We start from the raw sequence: 26,929 nt of genomic DNA, 5'->3' as shown, positions 1-26,929 counted from the left end.
TAAATAATGTGTACAAAAATGAGGTGTACTTTTAAAAATTTCTTTAAGTAATAAAAAGTGTGGCACGCATTTGTATTCAGTCCCCTTTACTCTAATACCCCTAAATAAAATCTAGAGTAAGCAATTGCCCTTTATTAAATAGCATTAATATCTGATCACACAGTCCCCATCATGAAACACGTGATGGCAGCATGATGGTGTGGAGATGACAGAGTTCATGCAAAGGTGTGTGGAGCTAAAGGGGTAATTGTGGAGGATGCTGGCTTCCAGCAGGACAAACATAAACATACATTCCAGATAGTTCAGGCCAAAGTATATTCATGTTAGAATGGTCCAGTCAAAGTCCATACCTAAATCCAGTTGTTTCTGCTGTGAAACTTGAAAATGAATGTTCTCTCCCATCCAATCTAACTGAGCTTCAGCCATTTAGCTAAGAACAAGTTCAGTCTCTACATGTGCACATCTGTTGAAGACATACCCCAAAGGACTAGCAGCTGTTATTACAGTGAAAGGTGGTTATTCTAAGTATTGACTCAGGGGAGCTGAATACATTTGCATGCCAATCTTTTCAAATTTTGTATTTAAAAATTTTTTCTCCTGTTCCTTTCTCTACACCATTACGTATTTTATGTTGGTATAGCATATTCAATTCCAGTAAAATACTTGTGCTTGAAGCATGAAAAATTGTGAAAACATTTAAAGGATATAATTACTTCTGAGAATAGAATAGAGAAACACACAGGTTCAAATCTATGGTGGATAAAAAAGCTGGAAAACAAGAAATAGCCTAAAAATGCTTGCTGTAGGAAAGTTATCATTTTGCTTGTGTATAGAATGGTTAGCAACGCCAGCGGATTGTTAAAATTATGGCAGGAATTCAAATTAATAGCTATCATAGAAGCAGGATTATGAGCGCTTTGCATTTTATCTACCAGTAATGAAAAAACAATCCCAAACTGTGTTGAACTTTTGCTAATAGTGCTGGCACCATTAGCACCACTGTAAATCGACAATCATCCCAACTAGTGGTGCCATCATGAAGATGACCCCTCCTCAATAGTTCTTTAATCCACCCTGGCGTATGAGTGCAAGAAACGCCATTGAACTTCGATGCCATCCTCTTCAATTAGCCAGCCTAATGCAGTTTGCACGTCTTTGGCAGATCCCACTGTAAGCTGCAGGGCTCCGTGGGGTCTAGGCCCGCTGCCCACCCTGAGCTGGGTGCTGACGTACAGCCGGGGCTTAAACATTACACTGCTCACTTTGTTTGCATACCCCACAGATCAAGGACACATTTTAAAACAGCAGCAGAAGGGCAAGCGAAGGTGCAACACGACCCTGTTTAAAAAGCAGTAATAACAGCCGTAAATACATTCCTTACGTGCTTATTGAACTTAAAAATCAGAAGTGCAGCAGACAAGCCGATGCAACATGGTACGAGGAACGACAGCTTTGCATTTGTGCTCTCCTTTTCCTATGAAATTTTAAAAAAGTCAAGGAAATATGCTGAGATAAAGCAGCCAGCATATTTAGAGTGCGTTTTTACACGTACTCCTTAACAGCTTTAATCTAATGTGATGGATCAGTTACATCAAGACAAACCCTTGCTGATCTCTCTCAGAAGGACCATAATGTTTAATAAAAAAGTCCTGACCGCTGCTTTTTGAAATCTTTTGTTTCTAAATATAGTTCACTCCATCAAAAACTCATACAAAAAACTTACTTGCAGGCTTTTAAGAGAGGACCGGATGGAGGGAAAAGCTCTGAAAGTGTCGAGTAGCATGGAACTGCCACAGCGTTGTAGAATCCCACCTTCAAAACGAGAGACAAAAGAAAAAGCAACTTGCTTTTGTAAAACAAGCTTCAGGAATTGTTTGATCAATTTATGCTGTGCAAGACGTTTCTCTGTTGTCTCTGCAGTGTTTTTCCTATTTATATTGAACAAAAGAGCAATGTGAGTTTATGTTCAACAGAAACTGCATCCATATCCATATTTAAAAGTTCTTTAACTTTAATAAATACTTTTACTTTTATAGTTTTACTGAATAAGCAACAATTCTAATGGGTGATAAATTTGCTGCTACAGCCTGATTAACAATATCAAGGCTTTAACGAAGCTTTTAAAAAGCTACGGCTCTAAAACTGCAAGAATTATCCCATATACGGTTCCAACAGTTTGAAGTCAATATTTATGGATATCCTAAAAAAACTGCTATGCACTGCTGGTCAGCTGGCTGAAAGAAGGCTCTTACCCTTTTCCCTTGTTTACAAGAAAAACAAATTCAGCTATTTGGAAGTAATTCCCCCCTGAACAGTCAAAGTGTGGAAAGGCTATAATCAGGGTTATGGTTTTGTTGGTGAGCTGCATGTCTTTTAAACAGCTGACTACAGCCTGGGAGCAGACAGCCTGACTAATTAAATGGGTAACATCAATATAGTTGTATTAGAAACAAAAAATCCAATCCCTTTTTTTCCAATTGCAAAAAAAAGCTACCAGGTTGCCCTGAGAGCAACACTCTTTATATAGGAGTTTTTACTGAAGGAATAAAACTTACGTTGCTATTTTAACTTTCACTGAAGTGAAGACTGGGAGAGCACAAAAGGTGGAAGAAGTTTTTAAAGGAAACTGTATTTCTACTAAAGACACGTTGGTTGTTCATACAGCCTGGTACTTTTGATCTGGGAGTGAGAGTGGAGCAGATAACAGGAAGCTAAGAGTATTCCAGCAAAGTCTCTCGGTTTTATCCTTTTGAAGAGTCCAATTCTGTCTGTATTAGAACATGCTGGGTTAGGAATTGTTGGCAGTCTTCTGGGAATCAAACCGTTAAGGTAAGGATCTTTAAACTCTACAAGGGTTATGCACATGAATAATGTAGCATAACCTGTGTAACACATATGGTATGATGCTGCCTTTGGTCCAAACCACTAATTCATCATATCATAGCAATTGAAAAACTACGGTTTTTCCTTAGAAATAACAAAACATCTAGTGATTGGGTGCCCTTCTATATTTTGAGGTGAGCAGAAAATAGTGATCTATAATCTGTCTTGTAAAGAAGTGAATATGACATGCTGTAATTGTTTTTAGATGGGTTTCATCTGAACACCTACTTATTTTAAAATAGAATAAAATAAAAATACATGTGGATTTTTTGGTTGAAGCAGGGAGATTGTCCTGTTTTTGTGAAAATTATTGTTTTTATCGCTATATATAGAGTTTTATTGTTCACACCTTACTGGCTTGGTTTATTAACAGTTATATAAGGTTTAATTATTTGATTCTAAATGAAGTAGACAATGTTGATTTAAATATTGCACAATAGATCTAAATTTGTGTATTTAGTCTGCTAATGAGTACGATTAGGCTTAATTGGGCACAACTGTTGCCAGCAAAGTGCTTTGAACATTATAATTCTTAGTATGTGTTGAATATGTTTTAACAGGCATTAGTAAGTTACACATGCCTCTATGGCTTTCTGGTGGTTTTAGCCAAATTTGTAAAAATTGGAATGAAGACAGTTAAATTCAAAACTGTATTACTTATAGTTTTTAAATAGGAGCTGGAATATAAAAATTTATGTTTACTCATCAGAAGCTTGAAGGAATCTGGCTACAAAATATCTGATTGATGCATCAGTCTTTGTGTAAATAGACTGAATACAGTAGAACCATATCCTGACTAGTTAGAACTGCTGGTAATTAACTTCAATTAACATTTTATTTATTACTCTTCTTTTTTTAATGGTCTTGTAAACCTACACGTTTACTGTCTGATTTCACCTCAGGTTCAAAGGTAATTGAATAAGCCAATAGCAGAGGTTCTTCAAAAGGGTATTTTTGCATATTATGGTGAATGACAGAACAAAGTGTAACACAAGGCAGTGTTGTCAATGATTACAAAATCCATTTTCAAGTGTTAGTTTTGGAGGTATTCTTCGTAAATATTCAGTTTAAAAGACTTCATATTTTATCGTACTCGTCATCTTCCGCTTATCCTGGACCGGGTCGCGGGGGCAGCAGAGACACCCAGACGTCCCTCTCTCCAGACACCTTTTCCAGCTCCTCCGGGGGGAGCCCAAGGTGTTCCCAGGCCAGCCGAGAGACATAGTCCCTCCAGCGTGTCCTGGGCCGTCCCCTGGGCCTCCTCCCGGTGGGACGTGCCTGGAACACCTCCCGAGGTAGGCGTCCAGGAGGCATCCGGTATAGATGCCCGAGCCACCTCAACTGGCTCCTCTTGATGTGGAGGAGCAGCGGCTTTACTCCGAGCCCCTCCTGGATAGCCAAGCTCCTCACCCTATCTCTAAGGGAGTGCCCGGCCACCCTACGGAAGAAGCTCATTTCAGCTGCTTGTATCCGGGATCTCGTTCTTTTGGTCATGATCCAAAGTTCATGGCCATAGGTGAGGGTAGGAACGTAGACCAACCAGTAAATCGAGAGCTTTGCTTTTTGGCTCAGTTCTCTCTTCAACACAACAGACCGGCACGGCGCCCCCATTACTGCAGCAGCTGCACCGATCCGTCTGTCAATCTCCCGCTCCATTCTTCCCCCACTCGTGAACAAGACCCCGAGATACTTAAACTCCTCCACTTGAGGCAGGAACTCCCCTCCAACCTGAAGAGGACAAGCCACCCTTTTCCGGTCAAGAACCATGGCCTCGGACTTGGAGGAGCTGATCCTCATCCCAGCCGCTTCACACTCGGCTGTGAACTGCCCCAGCGCATGCTGTAGGTCTTGGCTAGAGGGGGCCAGCAGGACCACGTCATCTGCAAAAAGAAGAGACGAAATCCACTGGTCCCGAAACCAGACGCCCTCCGGCCCTTGGCTGCGCCTAGAAATCCTGTCCATGAAAGTTATGAACAGGACCGGTGACAAAGGGCAGCCCTGCCGGAGTCCAACATGCACAGAGAGTGTGATCCCCCTGTAGTTGGAACACACCCTCCGGTCCCCCTTCTTATGAAGGGGGACCACCACCCCAGTCTACCAGTCTAGAGGCACTGTCCCCGACTGCCACGCAATGTTGAAGAGGCGTGTCAGCCATGACAGCCCCACAACATCCAGAGACTTGAGGTACTCAGGGCGGATCTCATCCACCCCCGAAGCCCTGCCACCGCGGAGCTTTTTAACCACCTCGGTGACTTTCAGCCTGATTGATGAAAGAGTCCAACCCCGAGTCCCCAGCCTCTGTTTCCACCAGGGAATGCGTGATAGCAGGATTGAGGAGATCCTCGAAGTACTCCTTCCACCGCCCGATAATGTCCCCCGTCGAGGTCAGCAGCCTCCACGTTAACGTGGCAGTTCAAGGAGGGGTTCAGTTCATATTTTATTTCTGATTTAAATGTCCCTTTAATGCTAACAAGCACCCAAAGTCAAATATGGTCTGCAACTATTTTCCTAAAATAGTATGTTAATCCTGTTCCACTTATGCCATCTGTGCTTGCCTCTCTCCACAGTCTTCTGTTTACAGACTAAGTTCCCACCAGAGGATGCATGTCTGTGTGTGTGTGGCATACAGAACACATAGTCTCTGCTGGTCTTACTTGGCCCTGGGGAACCTCATCCTTCTTGTCTCTGTCCATCATAGGGATTGGTTGAATTCCAATCTTCTTCATTTCATCTCCCTGCAGAGGAACAAAATAACAAGATACCTTTTATTTTGTGGATACTGCGGTAAACCTCCTGACCACCTGACAGCTCTATTTTGGGTGATTGGGGTTGTAGGACATGCAAAGTTGCAGCACTATTTACAAGCAAGAATAGAGGCCTGACTGTTAAAACTGGAGGCATGATCGTGACACTGAAACTTTTTCAGCTCAAACAGTATCCCACTGTACCTCAGCCCAGAACTCAGCATAGATGTCGTTAGCTGTGAGTCGTGTGACTTGCCACCGCTTGGTAACAGAACAAAGGTCACATGCTGTCATCATCAGACCAATCACACGGTCCCTGGAGGGGAGCAGAGCCTTGTTATATCCATGCAGAAGGAAAAAACCAAAAGTGCCATTTATGCACGCCAGTAGGACACTTTTTCCGTGTGCTGCCGTGATGCGTGGCCTGACCTGTGCGAGTGGTTGTTCAGGTCTAGCCCGCCCTTGGTCAGGAGCTCTGTCAGCTGCTGGTGGTTGTTGAAGTACAGGGCTAGGTCGGTGGCGATGATGGCCTTCCGAATGATCTCCAGGACCTGCTCGTATTCGCTGGAATTCAGGTTGGAGAAAATATTGTGCCCTTCCAGCTATGAAAAACAAAGAGATCAATAAAAAAGCAAAAGCTCCACTTATGAGGCGTTCAGCTCTGCTAGACTGCAACAGGTCTTAATCACAGGTTCATCTAAGCCCCAACCAGTGGCTCCGGGATATTATAGAGCCAAAAAGGAATATCTTCTTAATTAATCTGTAATTGACACATTTTTATTGAATCGCCTTTACAAAGTAAAAAAGTTTTTGCACACATAAGAAACAAGGACAAATGCCAAATTGCTAATTGGCATGATCATAGAGTTTACAAAACTGAATGTCCTGACCCTACAAAAGGGATTCAAGGAAAGAAAACCAGTGAGCAGGTGACAGGGTCATCAGGTCAAAGCTCATGGATGCAGACATGAAAAGATCTTTGCTATGTGATCCAGTTGGAGCATTGTTATTTATGATGGTGGCTCTTTTTCAGCACAACAGTCATAGAGCAATCTCCAAAATTATCGGCACCCTTGGTAAAGATGTGTAAAAAGTAGAAATGCCCTAATCGGATTTTAAATGCTTATCTCTGATAATCTGTTTTTTGCTCTAATTAACATATTGCAGAGTCTGTTTACCTTTTAAGAACTTCGATATAATAATTTTTCAAACTTTTGTCCAAGATATCATTGTGCTAATGTGACAAAATCTTATTTTGGCGATTAGCATGGTTAGCATTACGAAAACAGCAATCTCTGTGTAAATTTCCCTAAAGAAAGTGGATCCTTACCTTAAACCCGGGATTCAGATTTCCAAAAAGCTGTTAATATTTTCAAATTAAACATTATCAATAACAGATAGCTATGAACAGCTCAAAAGGATAAAACATTACAACGTTAATGTACTCTGGTCAGCCTTTCTGTTATCTGCTGAAAAGCTTGCTTTCTCGCAGCCTGAATTAACTGCAGACACATCTCACCATGTTGCACCTGCATCTTTTTGCATTCTGTGGCTTCATGTTTAAACCCCTCACTGATACTGAAAATTGTTTTGTTTGTAGCATGATTTCATACCAAAAATGTTGAAAATATTTAATTTGAGCTATTTAGGGGCCTAAAAATATTCCACTTTAAGGAACGGCTATTTTAAGTAAATCAGTTGTGCCACAAATACCACCAACAATGTGACACCAACAATTCCTATAAAAATGACCTGTAGCACCTTTTAAATGTATACTTTCATATATATTTTTTTATTTTACAACTTTTAAATTGTAATCTAAAACTTCCTGTTTTCCTGTGGTATAATTATGGCGTCACATGGAGACCCATCTATCGTAGCAGCTGTTCAGGTAAGGCAGGTGTGCGCAGATCTTTAGTCAAGAAATGGGTACAAGAAAATGGTTACTTGCCTATACTGGACTATATCTACAGCTAGAACAATAATAACAAAAAGGTAGCATATCATACCATGAAGAGCAGGATTTGGGAGTCACCAATGGGTACAAACAACTTATTTTAAGGCTTTCATGCTAGTCTTTTGTAGGGACATAGGACCCTGGAAGTATTAATGGATCAGTCACTTATACTTCTGTATCTAATAAAACAGAACCTCCTTAGAGATTTAGCAGAACCTGTAGCTTAATGCGTTAGGGCTACTCAATTTAAAATATGTTGTCAGTGCTATAGCAGCTTGTTTGCATCATTTCATGTAAATCTTGACTATAATCAACTGAAAATATTTACAGTCCAGCAGGTTTATTGTAGTGGAGCTCTACCTGCAGGATGGAGACAGTCTGGGAGAAGTGGTGCTGCTCCATGGTGGAGGTGGAGTATAGAGCAGCCAATGGATGGTCAAACTTCTGCAAGTATGTGTTGCTGTAACCTCGATGATCCAGATCGTGACACAGACAGGCTATCAACAAACCCTTCTTCTGTAAAACAAAGAAGCTCTCTGAAAAAAACTGAATTGGCTAAATTCAAAGATTAATCTTAATTATTGGTGTTTATGATACAAACCTCTAGCTCTGTGAAGATCCCCGTGGTTTTCTGTAGGATGGCGTACATACAGTGCGACACTGTCACCGCGTGCTTCCAGTTGTGGTAGGGCACACGGCGGTAGTTTTTTCGTACAGACATGGTGAATCTACAGAGCTTCTCCAGCTCAAAGCTAAATTACAGGTAGAATATTAAAAAAAGAAAAGATTAACAGCTGGTCTGTTGAGTAGCTGAGACTGACATCTTGCTGTGTCTGTGACATTACCTGTTCTTTCCACAAGAGTTATGAACCATGTAGATGAAGACAGCAGGCCAGATTTCCTCAAAGGGATTGATGTCAAATTGAAACCTGAAGGAAGAAGTAAAACGATCAACATGTGAACTCTCGTCGTTCTGTTCACAAACGTATGGCGTAGACACACAATCAGGGTTTCATCCAGGGCCTTGCAAAAATATTTACACCCTTTAATTTTTTCACATTTTGTTAAATTACGACCACAAACTTCAATGTATGGTTTCAGATTTCATGTGACAGACCAAAACAATGTATCCAAAAATTGTGAAGTGGAAGTATGTAACTTAATTTCGTTATAAATCCAGCTGTTGGGTATAGGCCTCAGAGGTTTGTTAGAGAACCTTAGTGAACAAAAAAAGAGTAATGAAGACCAAGGAACACAGTAGGGATAAGGTTGTTGAGAAGGAGGTTATAAAACAAATTCCCAGGATTTGAATATCTTATATAGCACTGTTCAAGCCATCATCTGAAAATATAAGGGCATGGCACAATTTTCTCCATTTTCTACTTGAACATTCATCTAAAATGGCACACTGGGCAAGGAGAGCATTCATCAGAATAACTCTGGAGGAGCTGCAGCGATACATAGCTCAGATGGAAGAATTTCTCAAGGTGACAAGTATTAGTTGTGCACTAAACATATTTGGCACTGTGAAATGTGATGGTAGCAGCATCATTCTGTGGGGATGCTTTCCTTCAGCAGGGCAGGGAAGCCAGTCAGAGTTGATGCGGAGATGGATTGAGCTAAATACAGGGCAATCCTGAAAGTAAACATGAAAGCGGCTTCAATAAAAAGGTTTACATAAAACCCATGTGTAAAAGTTTCCTAGTCGAAGTCCATAGATAAATTCAATTGACAATCTGGCCATGGCTGGAAATCCTTTTCCTTCCATTTCTGAATTATGCTCTACGTTATCTTGCTGTATCATATAAAATCCAAATGAAATACAGAGAAATGTATGGTTGCAACAAGACAAAAATACAGAAAGGTATAAAGCATGTAAATACTTTTGGAAGGCAGAGTGTTTTAGCACAGGCAGAGAAGGGGCACTTACGTTTCAATTTCTTTGTAAATGGGTTCGGGAAGGTTGAGCTGGGTGAGGGTCTTCCACTCCTCTGAGGTGCAGATGCTGTGATAAGACAGCTTTTCCATCGTCACTCTGTAGATGCATTCAGAGTGCCGGATCCTGTGGTACATCTGCAGAGAGACAGCAGGGAAACCACAGACGGGAATCAGTCTTTAAAATGTCAACACATATGCTGAACACTTGAGTTCTGTAAATGAATCTTGAACATGATAATAAACTCTTCATGCGTCACTGCTGTAATTTCACTAAAAGTGGGCCTTTTTCCTCTGCCTCCATCCACATCTGGTTTCTGTCCCTGTCCCCTGTGCAGACAAACGGTGGTGAAAACGGGCAGGTACAGGCGCCGGAGCCTCGCACCGGCCCCTTTAATCACTGCAAATCAGGAGCCGGACAAAGTCACGTTTCCTAAAGATGTGGGCCATTAATCACAGCTAAACATAAATCCCGTCACTGGAGGGATGCGAGAGCGCTCGTCTTAAAATATTAACGTCTCGCATCAATTTTAAAACCAACTTTGTGACGTCGCTTTCTGCGTAAGCATGTCGCACAGTGCTGACTGTGACTCAGGTCCCACAATGAGGGGAGGCTTTGACAGATAGACCACACAATGCAAGTTTTGCGTGATTCATGAAAGGTCTGCGTTCCTTGAAAGAGATAATCGTTAAGTTTTATTGATATTTCGAGGTAATGGACACCAGTCCATAAAACACATTCAGGTTTGTGTGAGGTACTCACATTTGCACAGTGTAAGGCCAGAGCACAAAAGACAGCAAACATCTTGAAGTTGTTCTCATCGGTTTTAGTGAAGGCACTTCCGCTTAGCTTGTTCACCATTTGCACCACACCGATAACGGTCCCCCTGCTCACAATGGGCATGCACAGGATGTTCCGCGTGGTGTAGCCAGTTTTGAGGTCTACCTCTCTATCAAAGAACACATGCATACAGAGAAGGCATCACTTTGACCTTTATCTTCTTGTTACTTACAGTTTTGCACAAGTGTTTTTTTTTTTTTTGCCAAACTTTAAAGGATTCTAACTAGTTCCAAGCTTGCATATATGTATTTACAAGTATACAAGTTTGGGACTAGTTAGAATACAATAATAATTTCATAGTATTTATTTAATGAGATACTAAAGAAAGAGATAATTTACCGGTTGAACCGTGGGTCTGCATAGGCATCTGGGATATTTAAGACTTCCCCTGTCCGAGCTACTTGGCCAGCTATTCCTTTGTCTATGGAAAACCTACAGAGACACAGGAGGTGAGAGACTGGACAAATTAACCAAATGAAATTTCACATGAAACATTTACTGCTCAAACATTAAGGCAAAGAGCCATTTATGAATAAATCTAATAATATTCAACAGTAAAGTCAGGTATTATCTGAATACTGTTCTTTGCGTTATTCATACGTCTTAAACTTTTTTACATTTTGTCACAATACAACCACAAACTTTAATGTATATATATATATTTTTTTTTTAGAATACTTTATTTAGAATTTTTCCATGAACAAAGTTACAAATGTTAACTAACAAGACATAGTCAGCTCAGGATCCAGAACAATTTCCCTTAAGTAGTAGGACACAACTGAAATGACATACATTTACAATGACATGACAAAAACAACAACAACAACAAAAAAAAACAGGGGGGTAGGGATTACGTAAAAATATATAGGAATCAGAGAAACAGGGAGAGACAGATGGTCTCTCTATTGTTCATAGAGCGTACGTACAGAGATGTTAGTCAATCCATTGTGCTGGTAGGATTTGCATATACCTTAAAAATGGTTGCCATATTTTATAAAGTGTCTCACTTCTGTTCTGCATCCAGTAAGTTATTTTCTCAAGGGTCACAAAACTATTAATGTCACAAAGCCACATTTTAATTGGAAGGGGCGCATCCGATTTCCACTTTATCGCAATACACTTCTTAGCAATTGCCAAAAGAACTTCTGTAAGCTTCTTTGCATAATCTGTCTCTAGACTGGAATTCATAAAGGTCCCTAATAAACAAATTTTAGGGTCCAGTGGAATCGTAACTCCATGGATGTTTGATCAAAATTCACACACCCCTTGCCAAAACCCCTGCAGTTTGGAACACTGGCAGGTAGCGTGGAGGTATGTGCCTCCCACTATGCCACATCTAAAACAAAGAGGGGATATATTAGAGTTATATTTATGTAATTTATGTCGTGTAATATACAGCTGATGCAAAAAATTGAATTGTACCAGCCTAAATCGAGCATTTAGGGTAGAGGTGACCCCTTCTTTGCACAAATTTTTCCATAATGGATTCTCAATAGATACTTCCAGGTCCTTCTCCCATTTAATTCTTGAACTATCCATATCTGTTGTGGTTAGAGTCGACATGAGGGCAGTATACACCCTTGAGATAGTTCTGAATAATACCTGATCGGTATGACACATATACTTGACTGAAGACATGGGAGGTAGCTTCCAATTTCCTTTTTGATTGGTTCTAATAAAGTCACGTAATTGGAGGTAGCTAAGGAAATCTTTCTTTTTCAGCTTAAACTTCTTTTTTTAACAACTTTAATGTATTTTATACAGATTTCATATATAAACACACAGAGCAACACAAACAGATTTTATAATTGTAAAGAGAAGGAAAAAGGATATATTATGTTTTTTATAAACAAAACTCTGAAAGGTGTGAGTGTTTATCCACAGATGCACATTCGTAAATGTAATGTCTGGAATTTGTGTAGACCATTGTAACACATTAACAGGTTTTTATCTGAACCAATTTGCTGTATGTTTGGATGTGTTTTAGGGTTGTGGTCCTGCTGCAAGGTGGACATCCAGGTCAGTCTAAACTCTCTCGCAGCCCCTAACAGATTTTCCTTCCAGGAGTGTTCTTTAATTAGCTCCATATTTCTTCCATACACTGATCAGCTTTGGTGTCTCTGCTGAAGAAAAGCATTCCCACAGCATGATGCTGCCACCACCATGATTCACAATGGAGATTGTGTTTAGGGTTAGGAGTTTGTACGAAAAATAAAAAATCTATCTCATCTGACCAACACATCATTTTCTACATGTTTGCTGTGTCCCCTACATGGCTGGTATCAAGCTGCAAATAAGACTTCTTATGGCTTTCTTACAACAACTGCTTTCTTCTTGCCTTTCTTCATGATGCTGTTTGTTCATTAATGTCCTCTAACAAATCGCTGAGACCTTCACAAAACAGCTGGATTTTATCTGAGTTTAAATTACTTTCAGGTGGACTCTATTTACTAAACTGTTGCAACCCATGGGTCACACTGGATTTTATTCAGGGGTATCAGAGTAAAAGTGGAATGAAAATCAATGTATGTTCTGCTCTGGCTTCTTTTCTTTAGTTTTTACCACAAGAAGTGGCAAGTATAGAACAGTCTTTCAGGAGAACCTCTGCATATACAGAAAAACAAAAACAAAAACAAATACATATGGAATAATCTCTTCAGAGTTAATTATATAGAACGAAAAAGTTACAAACCTTATTTCTTTTGTTTTCCTAAACACTGGTTTGCCTTCTTTCTCTTCTCCGATGTCGAACAGGTCGGAGTACAGTTCTTTGTTGCTGTGATCTACCTGGAAGAGCGCACACCTGTCTGCATTCACCAGGTTTTTTGCATATATCTGTAAAGCAAAACAAGAGGCAGACATTTTATAGCTGGACAGACTAATAAGAAATCATCAGCTTAATTTTAGTGACTATATCACAGCTGTTTTAATCTTCGTTGATAAAAATTACACAGATTATTCAAAGTTGATTCCAGGCATGTTTACAGTTTGAACCTGATGTCACTACAGCATCAATTTCCGCCAGGTGAGGCTTTAATGGAAGACCCCCCCCCCCCCAGAAAAATAAATAAAAAAACAAAAATCCTACTTTATACATAGTCAGGTAACACAGTTTCAATATTATTATCAAACACCTCTAACTAAGATAAAATAGTTCAGGCAGAGAACTGGCAATAAATATATTTACTGGGTCCATTTCTCTAATATACCAGTGAAGAATAACCACAACAAAACACAGACTAGGAAAGCAGATATGAGTCACACTCACCATAATATGTTCAAGTAGAGAATCTATTGCCACAATGTTATCAAAGTATGTTCTGTGCAAAAAGAAAGCAATGACACAATGACATGTTTTAAACGGAAAGCTGCGGTGATAACCACATTAAACACATATAGGTTAAAGTGCCTTACAAACGAACCCCTTAAACCTTTCCACATGTTGTCACCTTACAGGCACAAATTTTAATGTATTATATAGGGATTTTATGTGACACACCAACACTAAGTAGCGCATTATTGTTAAACGGGAGGAACGGTACATATGCAGCATTAGTATTCAGCACTCTTTACTCTGACACCCCTCAATAAAATCCAGTGTAACCTATTGCCTGTAGAAGTACCATAAAAGGTAAATATTAGTAAATCAAAATAATTTACTCCTATTATAAATCCAACCGTTCTATGAGGGCCTTTAGAGGTTTGTTAAAGAACATTAGTGAATTAACAGCAACATGAAGACCAAGGAACTCAGCAGACAACTTAGAGATGAAGTTGTAGAGAAGCTTAAATCAGTTACTGATGCAGACCTACCAAAACATGTTTGTTCATCTAAACTGACTATCCAGGCAAGTAAAATGTTAATCGAAGCAGCTAAGAGGCCCACAATACCTCTGGAGGAGCTGCAGAGATCCATAGCTCAGTTCACTATAATTTCAGTCCTGGATGGAGGGAAAGTCAGCCCTGATTATTCGTTGCAGTCTGGACTTGTCCTGTTTTGTGGATGAGCCAAACCATACTGAGATGGATGAAGACAGGACAGACTGAATGATGGCAGTGTAGAAGATGACCAGCAGCTCCTGTCGAAGGTTGAACTTCTTGAGTTGCCTCAGGAAGTACAGTCTCTGCTGGGCCTTCTTCCGAACAGTGTCTATGTGTGAGGACCATCTCAGGTCCTCAGAGATGGTGGTTCCTAAGAACCTGAAGTGGTCCACGGCCAATACAGTGTTGTTGAGGATGGTGAGGGGGGTGTATGGGGGTGGTGTTCTCCTAAAGTCCACCACCATTTCCACAGTCTTGAGTGGGTTCAGTTCAAGGTAGTTCTGACCGCACCAGTGTACCAGCCGATCCACCTCCTGTCTGTATGCAGACTCATCACCGTCCTGGATCAGTCCAATGACAGTGGTGTCATCTGCAAACTTAAGGAGTTTCACGGACGAGTCTGATGAGGTGCAGTCATTTGTGTACAGAGAGAAGAGGAGTGGGGATAGAACACACCCCTGGGGGGCACCAGTACTTATTGATCTGGATCGGGAGAAGATGCTCTCCAGTCTCACCTGCTGCTGTCGGTCTCTCAGGAAGCTGTTGATCCACTGACAGGTGGAGGCTGGGACGTTGAGCTGGGTGAGCTTCTGGTGGAGGATGTCTGGTATGATGGTGTTGAAGGCCGAGCTGAAGTCTACAAACAGGATCCTGGCGTACGTCCCTGGGTGGTCGAGGTGTTGCAGGATGAAGTGTAGACCTAAGTTGACAGCATCATCTGCCGACCTGTTTGCTCGGTAAGCAAACTTCAGGGGATGCAGCAGGGGGCCTGTGATGTCTTTCAGATGCTTCAACACCAGCTGCTCAAAGGATTCCATGACCACAGACGTCAGGGCTACAGGCCTGTAATCATTTAATTCTAGGATGGTGGGTTTCTTGGGTACTGCGATGATGGTGGATCGTTTGAAGCAGGAAGGGACCTCAGATTTCTCCAGTGACATGTTGAAGATCCGGGTGAAGATCAGAGCGAGTTGATTTGTGCTAACCATGAATCTGGCTAATAGACCGATGACCTGTCCAGGATGTACCCCTCCCCTCGCCTTCAATGACTGATTGTAGTTATAAGTGCTTTGGAGTTATTGGACTTGATAAAGGGCTGTATGAGTGCAGGCCCTTTTTTATCATTTACCTGGGACCCAAATATAACTTTTTGGCCTACTTGCAAAACACTGCAAAACTAATACTGCTCATCATTCTGTACCCTCCATTCTGAGGGGAAAATATGCTGGTGGCAGCATTATGTTGAGGGAATGCTTTTATGCAGCACAGAAGCTGTTCAAAGTTAATGAGAAGATTGATGAGGCCTAAATTTAATTCAGTTACAAGATCTAAACATAGCTGTTTATATATGCTTTCCATCCAATCTGAGCTTGAGCTATTTTTCAAAGATCAACAAGCTGTAGTTGGAGTCGTTCTGCAAAGTATTGGGGCAACATACAAAGACTTGTATTATTTTTACTATTTTTATTTGAAAAGAAAACCTTTTTGAATTTAGCACAGTGTTTTTTTTCTTTTCACTTCACAACCATGGTCTGTCACACAAAGTCTCCCCAAACATACAAAACATATACAAGTTTGTGCTTCAAATGTGACAAAATGTGGAAAGGTTTCAGGGTGTAAATACTTTTGCATTGGACTGTGACCTTATCAAAATGTAACTATTAATCCTATTGTGTAAACACAATGTTTATTTAGGACTTGTATTGTCGTGAACACAGTTAAAATGCTGCCACACTTTAGAACATTTCCAAATACCAGGAACATGGAACAAAGTTTTCATAAGCTTTCATTGAGAGTTACAGAAGCAGATCTCAGAACTTACTTTGACACATCTAGTAGGAAGTCATTAAGCTCAGTCTGTTTGGCAAGGCCTCTGCACATCTAACAAAGAAAAATAGGTCAGGATCAGACACACAGATGTATGAAGAAGTTTTTTTTTCTCAAAACACACTCAGCACCCAGCATGTTCTGTAAGCGAAGCGGCTCACTGTCTACAAACACGCTTACAGGCCGTCTTCTTGTGTCTCTGTAACAACGAAGCGTCTAAGCAGTAAGCAGCCCTTCACCGCTAACCGAGGCTCAGAGTTCCACTGTGGCCAGAGCTGCAGTGGGACACCACTCCTCTGAGGTACTACGTTATATTTTTCATAAAACATAATGACGTCTCAGGGGAGCAGTTTGTTGAATCTTGTTGATTAGACTGGGCACAGTGACAAGCCAGTTTCTGTACACAGTGGATTTCCCCAGTGCAGAACCAGAACAAACAATGTCATCCAGACGCATAATAAATGGTAGGGTACACCTAGAGGCGACTGTGGCTCAGTAGGAAGAGTAGTGGTCTTGCAATCAGAAGGTTGTGGGTTCGATTCCTCCTGCCATATGTCGATGTGCAAGGCGCTTAACGCAAGTTGCCTACCGATCTGCGTATCGGTGTATGAATGTGTGCGATTGGGTGAATGTGGCTCTAGTGTAAGGCGCTTTGAGTGGTCTATATGACTGGAAAAGCGCTATATAAGTTCAGTCCATTTACCATTTAGTTGCCAGAGGCTCAGGCAAAGCACATTGTCTCTACTAGAGGGCAATTTCAAATTCAGATCATGCCTGAATGGAAGGTTGCCTACCTGTACTTGATGAATGGCAACAGATGCCCAAGCTAAATTTGCTGTTGCAACCTGGATAAAAAGGAAAACTGAGAAAATTATTAAATTCTAGGCACTTGTGACACGTTTGCACATATTTATAATAATCACAGACAAGCTAGTTCACTCACAAATTTAATGCAGCTCTGCATACTGAGCTGTATCTAAAACCCTACAGAAAAGTATCACATGACTCTGCAAGGCTCCTTAGTGGACATGATTATTGTTCTGGTTTTTGCTTACAGCTTTAAGGTTTTGCAGATTTATTGGAAAAACAAACAAACTGCATGCCACCTGTCCAGCTGCAAATGTAGTGGAACGGCTACTCACATTTTGTTGTAATTTTAAAACTTACTGCCCTGCATATTAAGAGTGTGAAGCAACAAACACAACAAAAGAACCCATGGAGGCAAAATATGCTCTTATCAACTATTTTCAATATTAACACAATCCCCTAAAAGCTATAATGGATCTTGAAAAAAATTCAGTTTGGGAGTAAAACCAGTCTGATCTCAGTTGGTTCTCCCTTTTTTAAACATTTTTACCTGTTAAAAACAAGCGAACTCACAACAAAAAAAGAAAAGAAAAATAATATAACATCTGACTTTTAAATCTAACGTGCAGCCGTTTAATCAGTATCAAGTTCTGTGTCTAAATGCTTTTGGGTAACTACAGTGCATCCTGAAAGTATTCACAGCGCTGCACTTTTTCCACATTTAGTTATGTTGCGGCCTTATATTAAATGGTATCATATTAATCTCTTTCCTCAAAATTCTACACGATACCCCAATATAACAATGCGAAAAAAGTTTGTTTGAGATTGCAGCAAATTTGCTTAATACTTTGCTGATCCACTGGGGCAGCAATTACAGCCTCAAGTCTGATTCCACATATGATGCCACAAGCTGAGCACACCTAGCTTTAGGCAGTTTCGCCCATTCTTCTTTGCAGTACATTTAAAGCTCCATCAAGTTGGAAAAAACACTTCTGTGCACAGCCATTTTCAGATCTCTCCAGAGATGTTTGATCAGATTCAAGTCTGGACTCTGGCTTGACCACTCCAGGACATTCACAGTGGTGGTTTTGAAGCCACTCCTTTGAGATCTTCGCTGAGTGCTTTTGGTCGTTGTCCTGCTGAAAAATGAACCGTCACCCTAGGCTAAGATCAAGAGTACTCTGGAGCAGGTTGTTTTTTATACAGGATGTCTCTGTACATTGCATATGTACATTTATCTTTTACAGCTCAAGAAAGAGTCCTGGTGGTTCCGAACTTCTTCCATTTATAAATGATGAAGGCCACTGTGCCCATTGGGACCTTCAAAGCAGCACAATGTTTTCTGTATCCTTCCCCTGATTTGTGCCTCAAGACAATCCTATGTCGGAGGTCTGTAGACAATTCTTTTGACTTCATGCTTGATGTTTGCGCTCTGACCTGCACTGTCAATTGTGGGACCTTATATAGACAGGTGTGTGTTTTTCTAATTGTGCCCAATCAGCTGAATTTACCACGGTGGACATTAAGCTGGAGAAACATCTCAAGGATGATCAGTGGGAACAGCACGGACCTCAGCTCAATTTTGAGCCTCATGGCAAAGGCTGTGAATACTAACATACATTTGATTTCTTAGTTTTTCTATTTGTAATAAATTTGGGCTATTGTGTGTAGAACTTTGGAGGAATGAGATTAATTTGATACCATTTGGAATAAGGCTATACCATAACTAAATGTGGAAAAATGCAGCGAGGTGAATACTTTACCAGATTCACTGTATTTGATTCTAATGAGATGGCTGCACATGATGCCATAAAGGTGGACAGTTCAAATAATCTTAAACAAATTTTTACTTTGTAAAAACCTTAAAAACGTCAGCAACAGCTCACATATTAAAAGCTACGAGACCGGTGCATGGTCTGGGTGGTGTCATTTAGTAAAACACAATTAATCAGTCTAATTATCTTTATGAATATTTGCAAAAGAAGTCCAGTAAAAACAAGTACGATTTAATGCAATGCAAAGTCTTTATTTCGGCCTCAGCCTTTTTCTACACGGAGCTTGTGCATATTTCAGCTATGTTGTATGACTGAAGTGTAAATATATTTTGTTGAAAGGATTTAATCAGCCTGCTTTAGCTGTTATAGCCCTATTGAAAGAACTGTTGGTGTGCTGATTGGGCTAACCTCTTGGTGTCTTAGTTTGAAAGGCTCCCTGCCCCAGTGCCGATGCAGCTCCAGGATGGCGATGAGGTCCCCAATGGCAGTGAGGATGGGGAGACACAAGGCAGAGTGAACATGGATCCCTGAGTCCTGCCCTGTGCCGTCCGGAAATCGCTCGTCCTACAAACACAGAAGCCTGTTAAAACTTTTATTTACCTAAACTGTTTGAACTAAACACTGTTATACAGCCATATAGTTAATAGGCATCATAAGAAAGCCTGTAGCCATGCACAAAAACAGCACGTGTATTGTTTATTCAGCTAGGTTTGTTTGATTGACATGTTTGTTGAGATTTGTTTAGATTTGCAGATTTTCCATCACAGATGATCTTTGTAGATATTTTCTTCAGGAATCTGTCTTTGATATTCCGCTGTTCAGACTGACTTCTAGCTGGAAAAGTCCCTGATTTGTCATATTCTGCACTCTAACCAAAACAGTCAAATTAGCAAAGAAGTCACAATGAAAGGAAATGTAGACATGATGTTTTTTTATTTATGGTGGAAACATATTCATAACCTCTTAAGCGTTTTACCAATTTTGTCACATTACAACAACAAACTTTATTATTTTTTAATCAGGATTTAATGTCATAGACCAACACAAAGTAGTGCATAATTGTGAGTGGAAGGAAAACTGATACTTAGTTTCTGGAGAAAATAAAAATGAGTCATGTCTTTGTATTCAGCGCCCCAGCAGTTTTACAAACTGAAAATGCTGTCCCTTCATCTTTGCAAAACTAGCTTTAGCTCAGTCAGATTGCATGAAGAACATTTACAAACATCTATTTTTTAAGTCCTGCCACTGATTCTCAGTTGGATTTAGGACTGAATATGTATTGATTGATTATGCTTTGATCAAAACCATGCAATAGTAGCTCTGGCAGCATGTTTATGCTTGTTGGTCGGCTAAAGCGTAAACATCCGTGCCTGTCTCACATCTCTTGCAGTCTCTAACAGGTTTTCTTCCAGGACTGTCCTGCGTTTAGCCCCATAACTTCCCGCCAGCCCTGTCCGACCTTTCTGTGCCTGCCAAAGAAAGCATCTCGACAGCATGATGTGGCTATCACCATGTTTCACAGTGGAGATGGTATTTTCAGGGTGATGTGCAGTGTTGGTTTCACTGAAAGGTTTTAATTTTAATCTCATCTGACCAACACGCCTACATGGCTTGCAACAAACTGTCCACGCAGTGCAGAGTGCACATCTAATAGTTATCAGGTTAAAAGATGTTTTCAACTAAACCAAGGATCTCTGCAGCTCCTTGGTTGTTTCTCTAATTAATGCTCTCCTTGTCAGGTCTGTATTACACAGGCATGCATTTTAGGTTTACAGTTGTTTTACTATCTTTTTATTTTAAGTGATGAAGATGAGGTGCTGTTTTACAACATAACCCTACTTCGAACTTCTTCACCACTTTATCCTAACTCATGCTGTTGTCTTCATGGTGCTTTTCCCTCACTAAACACTAGATTTTATTTGGTGGTTTTAGAGTAAAGGGGGTGAATACAAATGCATACTTCGCTTGTAATGCGATAAAATATATAAAAATACATTTTTAAGGTTATGTAAACAGTTTTGTGGGTACAGTCGAATATAGATTGCTGTGATTGATTACTTTATCCTGGTTTAAAGAGAGCAGTCATACCCCCTTAATGTCCTCCACTAGCAATGTTTTGTGAGTCTTGGCAACGTAAGCGGCAATGGTTGTCCCGTATGCGATGGGGCCAGACGGGACGAGGCTTGGATGGCCATCCTTGGCCCCCCGTGGAGTGTATAAACATAAACTCTGTTAAAAAGGAAAGACAACAACAGGTGATGACAAACGGAGAAAGAAAAGGTAACCTTAATGAGTAAATTCACCCAAAAGCACTTTTACTCACATTGTTGCATTCTCCCAAGAAATAAAGTGCAAAACTATCAGCTTTTGTTGCTGCAGAAAGAGAAGACACAGAGAAGACAGACATGTGCTTCAATACAACTTACTTCAGCAGTTTGCATTCTCACAAATGGCGTCCGACAATAAAGGGCAGAAATACACAAAAAGCGTAACAAGGAGGCAGTTGCAATCTAATAGTCTGACAATGGACCACATAGCAACAAGTGTACTCTGACCGAGGCTTTCACTGCCTTCCAGTTCATCTCCTTCCCAGTCCTCCTCTCCAGTCTCATTTCACACTCAGATATAGGTCATGTTATAATACAATGTGACAACAGAGAGGCTCCTGGACACAAAAACAACAAATTATCAGGAAGTTAATGGGTGGTGTGCTTAGGGTGAACTGGCATACTTTTAACCGGTTTTTTAACTGAAACTATTTAATTTATTGACAAATGACTACACTTTTACAATTCTAACTTTTTTTGTCTTTTTTCACAAATGTTTGAAGTTTTTAATCATTTGACTAATACCACAATTATGTTTACATAACCTTGACTTTAAAGCGCCTATTTGATTAAAAATGACACATTCCGTCTGTGCCCTGTGATGGACTGGCGACCTGTCTAGGGTGTACCCCGCCTCTCGCCCATAGACTGCTGGAGATAGGCACCAGCTTCTCCGCGACCCACTATGGAGTAAGCGGTAGAAAATGACTGACTGACATTCCGTCTGTTTTAGCTTTTTGTCAAGCTTAAATAACAGCAACCCCTTGGTTAACCATGAATTAACTGTGACTGACCACACCTTTTTGGTTCAGTTTCACTAGCCACAACCAGGCCTGATTACTGCAAGACCTGTGAAATCAAGAAAACACTTAAAAAAGAGCCAGTCTGAAAAAATGAACTAGGCAAAAAGTCTCTAAAGGCAACACATCATGCACCAATCTAAAAAATAGGGAACCGATGAAAAATCAGCTGTGGTTGACATGAGCCAGTCTGGAAAAGGTTAAAAAGTCATTTTTAAAGCTTTGGTACTATAACAGACCAGAGTGAGCACCACTGTTTAGAAATAGAAAAAACATGGAACAGTGATGAACCTTTCCAGGAGGTTCAATTACTCATCTAGAAGGGCACAGAAGAACCTAGAACAACATCTGAAGCATTGCAGACCTCAAATACCTCAGTTCAAGTCAGTGTTTATGATTTAACTATAACAAAAGAGACTGGACAAAAAATGGCACCCTTGATTTTAACTAGTTCCAAGGTAAAATTCATTGCACCAACAAGACCACAAAGGTCTACCTCCCACTTGCCAAAAACACCCTGATGATTCCAAAAACATTCGGGAAAATATTCTGTGGACATTTGTCTTTTTCACAGCACTGTTTCTAATTGTTAAACAAACCTTTCTGACAAAAAAGGAAAATTTTTATATCAGGATAATTGGAAAGTAAGACTGCCATTTCTTTTCAACAGAAAGTAGATTGTTTTCTTGACAAAATAGGAGTTTATAATGGGAATATGTTGAATATGTTGGATGTGTGGCTATCTGCCACAAAAAAGGCAGTCTAACTTCCCCAAGATTCCTGCTACACAGGAAAAGTGGGTTCAGTAAACAGCTGAAGAGGAGCATAAAGTTTCTCAGTTTTATTTTTGTTTTAACTTTTTAGTTTTTCCTCTGTCAGCAACATCTAATGATATCCACAGGTTGCTTCATTAATTACACCATTAACCGATCTTTCTCCTGCATTTTTTAGTATCTGCAGCACTATGACGTTTTTTCTCAGTGTCTGAGCCAAATCCATCCATCCATCCATCCATCCATCCATCCATCCATCATTAGAAAACACATGGCTTTCACACAGTAACATTTTGACAGCATGACTATAGAGCAACCCTCATGATTGATTATGAGAAGAAAAGGTGATGAGACTGCTTCCATTCACTGCCACTGTTTTACCACAACTACTGCATAGTTCACTAATATAAATATTATTATATTATTACTCTGATGACATTCTGGTTTGGAGAAATGAGAGTGCCAGAGATTGCATGCTTTACAGTAACAATGCAGGCCATAACCAGAGGAGAAATTATGTGAATGCCTCCTGAATTATGTTTTTTGTTACTGTGGCAAATTAAAGGCAAATAGTTTTAGAGTGCGATTAAATCTCTGGGTAAGGTGCCAGACATTTAGGTCTCCAAACTACTGCTCTCAGATATAATTTCTACCGGCTTCATTCTCACTGGACATATTGGACATTTAAATCTTTGCCTTATTGGCTCGTTTTCCAACTGGAGACTCTGCTATCACTACTGTCATATTGGGTGACCATATTGGTTCCATACGTAATGCTGGTTTCTTTATTCAAAGCTTCTCTAAATATTTACTGACTCCGGACAAGGAAATTAATCTGTCGTAAACTACAAGCTTTAACACAACAAAAAATGATAAATAATAAAAATGAAGATATATGGCCTTAAAGACATCTTCAGAGTTATTTTTAATCACAAAAATCCCCCACTGGTAATCTGAGTGTTGACCCTAAGCTTATTGTGAGATGTTTATCCAGGCATTTGTCAAAAAACAAGCAGATCTTTTACTTCAGGAAAAAAAAACTGTCTGCTCTTGCTGACTTTTGCGCTGTAACGTTTCTGTAATAAGTGTCAATATCTGTATTTATCTGCTTTTACCTGTTTTGATTATGTTGGACAACTCATAGAGCAGGAGTTTGTTGTCTCCTCCAGTGTCCAGACGCTGCTCCATGAAGCTGTTGAGTTCATACACCACACCCTGCATGTTTGTGTCCTGGTACTGCTGGACACAACACAGAGCATAAAAATGGCAACAACTTGCACTATGTGCCACACATTGTGGATTTACACTTTATTAAAAAGGAAGATCCTATTTTTATCTGACAGAGCATTATCTTTTTGTTATTCACCAAAATATCCTCCATGACACTGACTTTAACTCTCACTGCTGCATTTAGCTTAGAGATCCCCAGTGGCTCCAGAGATGGTCAAACACCCACAGTTCTGACTGGAGGCTTTACAAGCCCAGCTGCAGAGCCTCAGCCTTAAAACTGTCGCTGTGCAAAAAGACAAACCTCCTGCTCTTTTATGAGGCCAAAGAGATGTCTATTTCTGCGCCTGCAGAGATGGTGAGGACAGGACAGCAGGGAGAGTGGTACACTAGAAAGCATCCCCAAAGGGATGCCTTCTGCCCTCCCACATCCTGTTTGCGCAGACGTATGGATGACGCACTGTGGGGTTAAGGGGACCTCATTTATTTTTCTGTGTGCTTGCGCGTCATAAGTTTATTCTACTGAGGTGGAAACCTCTGATCCCCGGATATAACCGGGTAAAGGTGTGAATGTAGGTGTGACAACAGGATGCCTTTTTTTCCAATTTCTTTCTAGTTAATTTGGTCAAAATTTTGTTACAATAAAATATTACTTGAGTCTTCATTGTTAAAAATGCCTGATAATCACATTAAATTGACTATGACATGTTAAACAGTATAAAATCTGAAAGGTGTGGTGTGCTTTTGTTTTCAGAACCATTTACTCTGAAACTCCTAAATAAAATCTAATGCAAAATGAATGAACCCAGCTGTTCTGTGAAGGTCTCTGTGGTTTGGTAAAAACATTAGTAAACAAACAGCATCACGAAGACCAAGGAACACAGCAGACAGGTCAGGAAGAACGTTGCGGAGAAGCTTAGAGCAGTTAGCTTATACAACAATATCCCAGGCTTTACACATCTCAAAGTGCTCTGTTCAAACAGTCGTATGAAAATGGAAAGTATTGCACAACTACAAAAACATGTCTGTCCACCTAATCTGGCAGGCTGGGTAAGGAGAGCATTTATCACAGAAGAAGCCAAGAGGCCTATGGTAACTCTGGAGGTGCTTGAGAAATCTTAAGCTCAGGTCCACACGACAACAATTCTTTGAGCACCTTACAAATCTTTATGCGTTGAATGAAGTGAATGGTGAAAATAAAACCAAAAGAGGTCCTACTTGTAGTCAGCCACAGGTTATGTAGGTGACAGAGCAAACACATGGAGGAGAATGCTCTGGTCAGATAATTTTGTTCAGCTTACATGCAATCTGCTGTGTGTGTGATGGAAAACCCTGAAAACCATTCCTATCACGAAACATGATGATGGCAGCATCATGCTCTGTTGATATTGTTTCAGCAAGGACACAGAAGCTACTGGTAAGATGGGTGGATCTAAATACAAGGGAATCTTGGAAGAAACCCTTTTAGAGGTTGCAAAAGACTTGAGACTGGGTTGAAGGTATACCTTCTAGCAGGACCATAACCCCAAACTTACAACCTGAGCAACAATGGAATAGTTTAATTTAAAGCTATTCAATTTGATGTTTGTCTAAAGTGGTGTAGACAAACATCAAATTGAGAATCTGTGGCAAGGCTTGAAAATTGCTGTACACTTGTGCTCTGCAGCCAGTCTGACTGAGGTTGAGTTTTTTTGCAAAGAGGAATTGGTAAGAATTTCAGTCTCTAGATGTACAAAGGTGGTGGACATCCTAAACACTTGATGCTGTAATTGCTGTGAAATGGTTCTACAATATATTAATTAAGGGGGGTCTGAATACATAAGCACATGACAGGTTTTCAGATTACCATTTGCCAAAAAATCTGGAAATGTCTCTTTCCACCTCATGATTATGCACCACTTTAACATGACTGTTATGTTGTAATGAGACAAAATGTGGAAAAGCCCAGGAGGGCATGTGAATACTTATGCAAAGCACTGTAAGTTAGGTTTCATGTGGCATATAACAAAATTCATAACCAACAAGAACCTACCCTGCTGACTTCTTTAGTTGATGTGTCATCTGTAAAGAGAAACCAAACACAGTGTTAACAAACAACTTGTGTATACGTACAAGTACGTATATATATTTCTTTTTTTAAAGATATGTTTTCAGCACTAGTGGCCTTTATTTTGTATTTTTCTTTTGACAGTAGGCAGAAAGGAAAGAGGGGTGGAGACAGGGAGAGACATTCGGCAAATGTCACCAGATCCAGGACTTGAACCCGGGACAGCCGCTTTGAGGACTATAGCCTCTGCACATGGTCGCGCGCTTTCGCCCCTACACCATCAGCGCCACGCCCATGAGTACGTATATTTTAAACATGGTTGGAATTACATTTTTTGGGGGGTTTGTTTTAACTGTTTAACTGCAATTTTTACTCAGAAACAAGGAATAAAATCTACCAACATAAAATGTCCCAGCATTCTAACAGTTGGTTTATCAGTGCAGGTATTTTACGACAGTTTAAGTTTAGATCTTCTGCAAGTTTTCTATAAATACATTGTTTCAGTGTGAATGTACATTTAATATTTAACTTTAGGAGGGCCAGCTTTTTATGCAGAAATATACATGTAAATGTCATGCATTTTTAAAATTATCCAACTCAGTTGCACATTTCTTTGAATTCAAGTATGTAATTTTTAAAAACTGTACAGTATTTTTTCTCTTGTTATATACAGTATTTGCTGTTACTGTAGAGTCTCTTGTTTTATTTTTTGCTTTTATATTTTTACATTTGTGGGAATGTGCATGCTTCAATTGTCCTGTTGCCTTTCTGCTGATACACCTATGGGACAATAATTGTTATTTCTATTGTATTCTATTCACAAATTTCAAAAGAAAATCAAAAAACACATATTTAAAACTATTTTCAGAAAAAACAGAAGTGCACATGTATAAGGCAGTCTTTAGTTTTTACAAGTAAAATACAAAAACGTTCAAACAATGTGCC

At 40.0% G+C, this 26,929-nt stretch overlaps 1 protein-coding gene across 6 annotated transcripts in view; it reads right to left on the bottom strand.

The window, feature by feature from the left end:
* Positions 1 to 26,929, bottom strand: part of pde10a (phosphodiesterase 10A) — a 104,223-nt gene that overhangs the window by 4,167 nt on the left and 73,127 nt on the right. For 2 of the 6 annotated variants that reach the window (XM_047351394.1, XM_047351397.1), the window contains exons 3-21: positions 25,970 to 25,998; positions 23,826 to 23,949; positions 21,134 to 21,183; positions 20,899 to 21,039; positions 19,219 to 19,374; positions 17,023 to 17,073; positions 16,224 to 16,282; positions 13,629 to 13,680; positions 13,053 to 13,195; positions 10,700 to 10,792; positions 10,283 to 10,469; positions 9,515 to 9,657; positions 8,430 to 8,513; positions 8,186 to 8,336; positions 7,945 to 8,100; positions 6,057 to 6,229; positions 5,832 to 5,943; positions 5,538 to 5,618; positions 1,724 to 1,812 (exon numbers count right to left, since the gene is read on the bottom strand). In XM_047351394.1, the coding sequence (XP_047207350.1) occupies positions 1,724 to 1,812; positions 5,538 to 5,618; positions 5,832 to 5,943; positions 6,057 to 6,229; positions 7,945 to 8,100; positions 8,186 to 8,336; positions 8,430 to 8,513; positions 9,515 to 9,657; positions 10,283 to 10,469; positions 10,700 to 10,792; positions 13,053 to 13,195; positions 13,629 to 13,680; positions 16,224 to 16,282; positions 17,023 to 17,073; positions 19,219 to 19,374; positions 20,899 to 21,039; positions 21,134 to 21,183; positions 23,826 to 23,949; positions 25,970 to 25,998 (2,074 nt within the window). The remainder of the gene's footprint in view (positions 1 to 1,723; positions 1,813 to 5,537; positions 5,619 to 5,831; positions 5,944 to 6,056; positions 6,230 to 7,944; positions 8,101 to 8,185; positions 8,337 to 8,429; positions 8,514 to 9,514; positions 9,658 to 10,282; positions 10,470 to 10,699; positions 10,793 to 13,052; positions 13,196 to 13,628; positions 13,681 to 16,223; positions 16,283 to 17,022; positions 17,074 to 19,218; positions 19,375 to 20,898; positions 21,040 to 21,133; positions 21,184 to 23,825; positions 23,950 to 25,969; positions 25,999 to 26,929) is intronic. The other 4 variants (XM_047351395.1, XM_047351398.1, XM_047351396.1 and 1 more) reach the window with 3 other exon arrangements.

This window comes from Girardinichthys multiradiatus, chromosome 22 (genome assembly GCF_021462225.1).
Source record: "Girardinichthys multiradiatus isolate DD_20200921_A chromosome 22, DD_fGirMul_XY1, whole genome shotgun sequence".
NCBI lineage: Eukaryota > Metazoa > Chordata > Actinopteri > Cyprinodontiformes > Goodeidae > Girardinichthys > Girardinichthys multiradiatus.
This window is presented reverse-complemented; position numbering and strand designations above follow the sequence as displayed.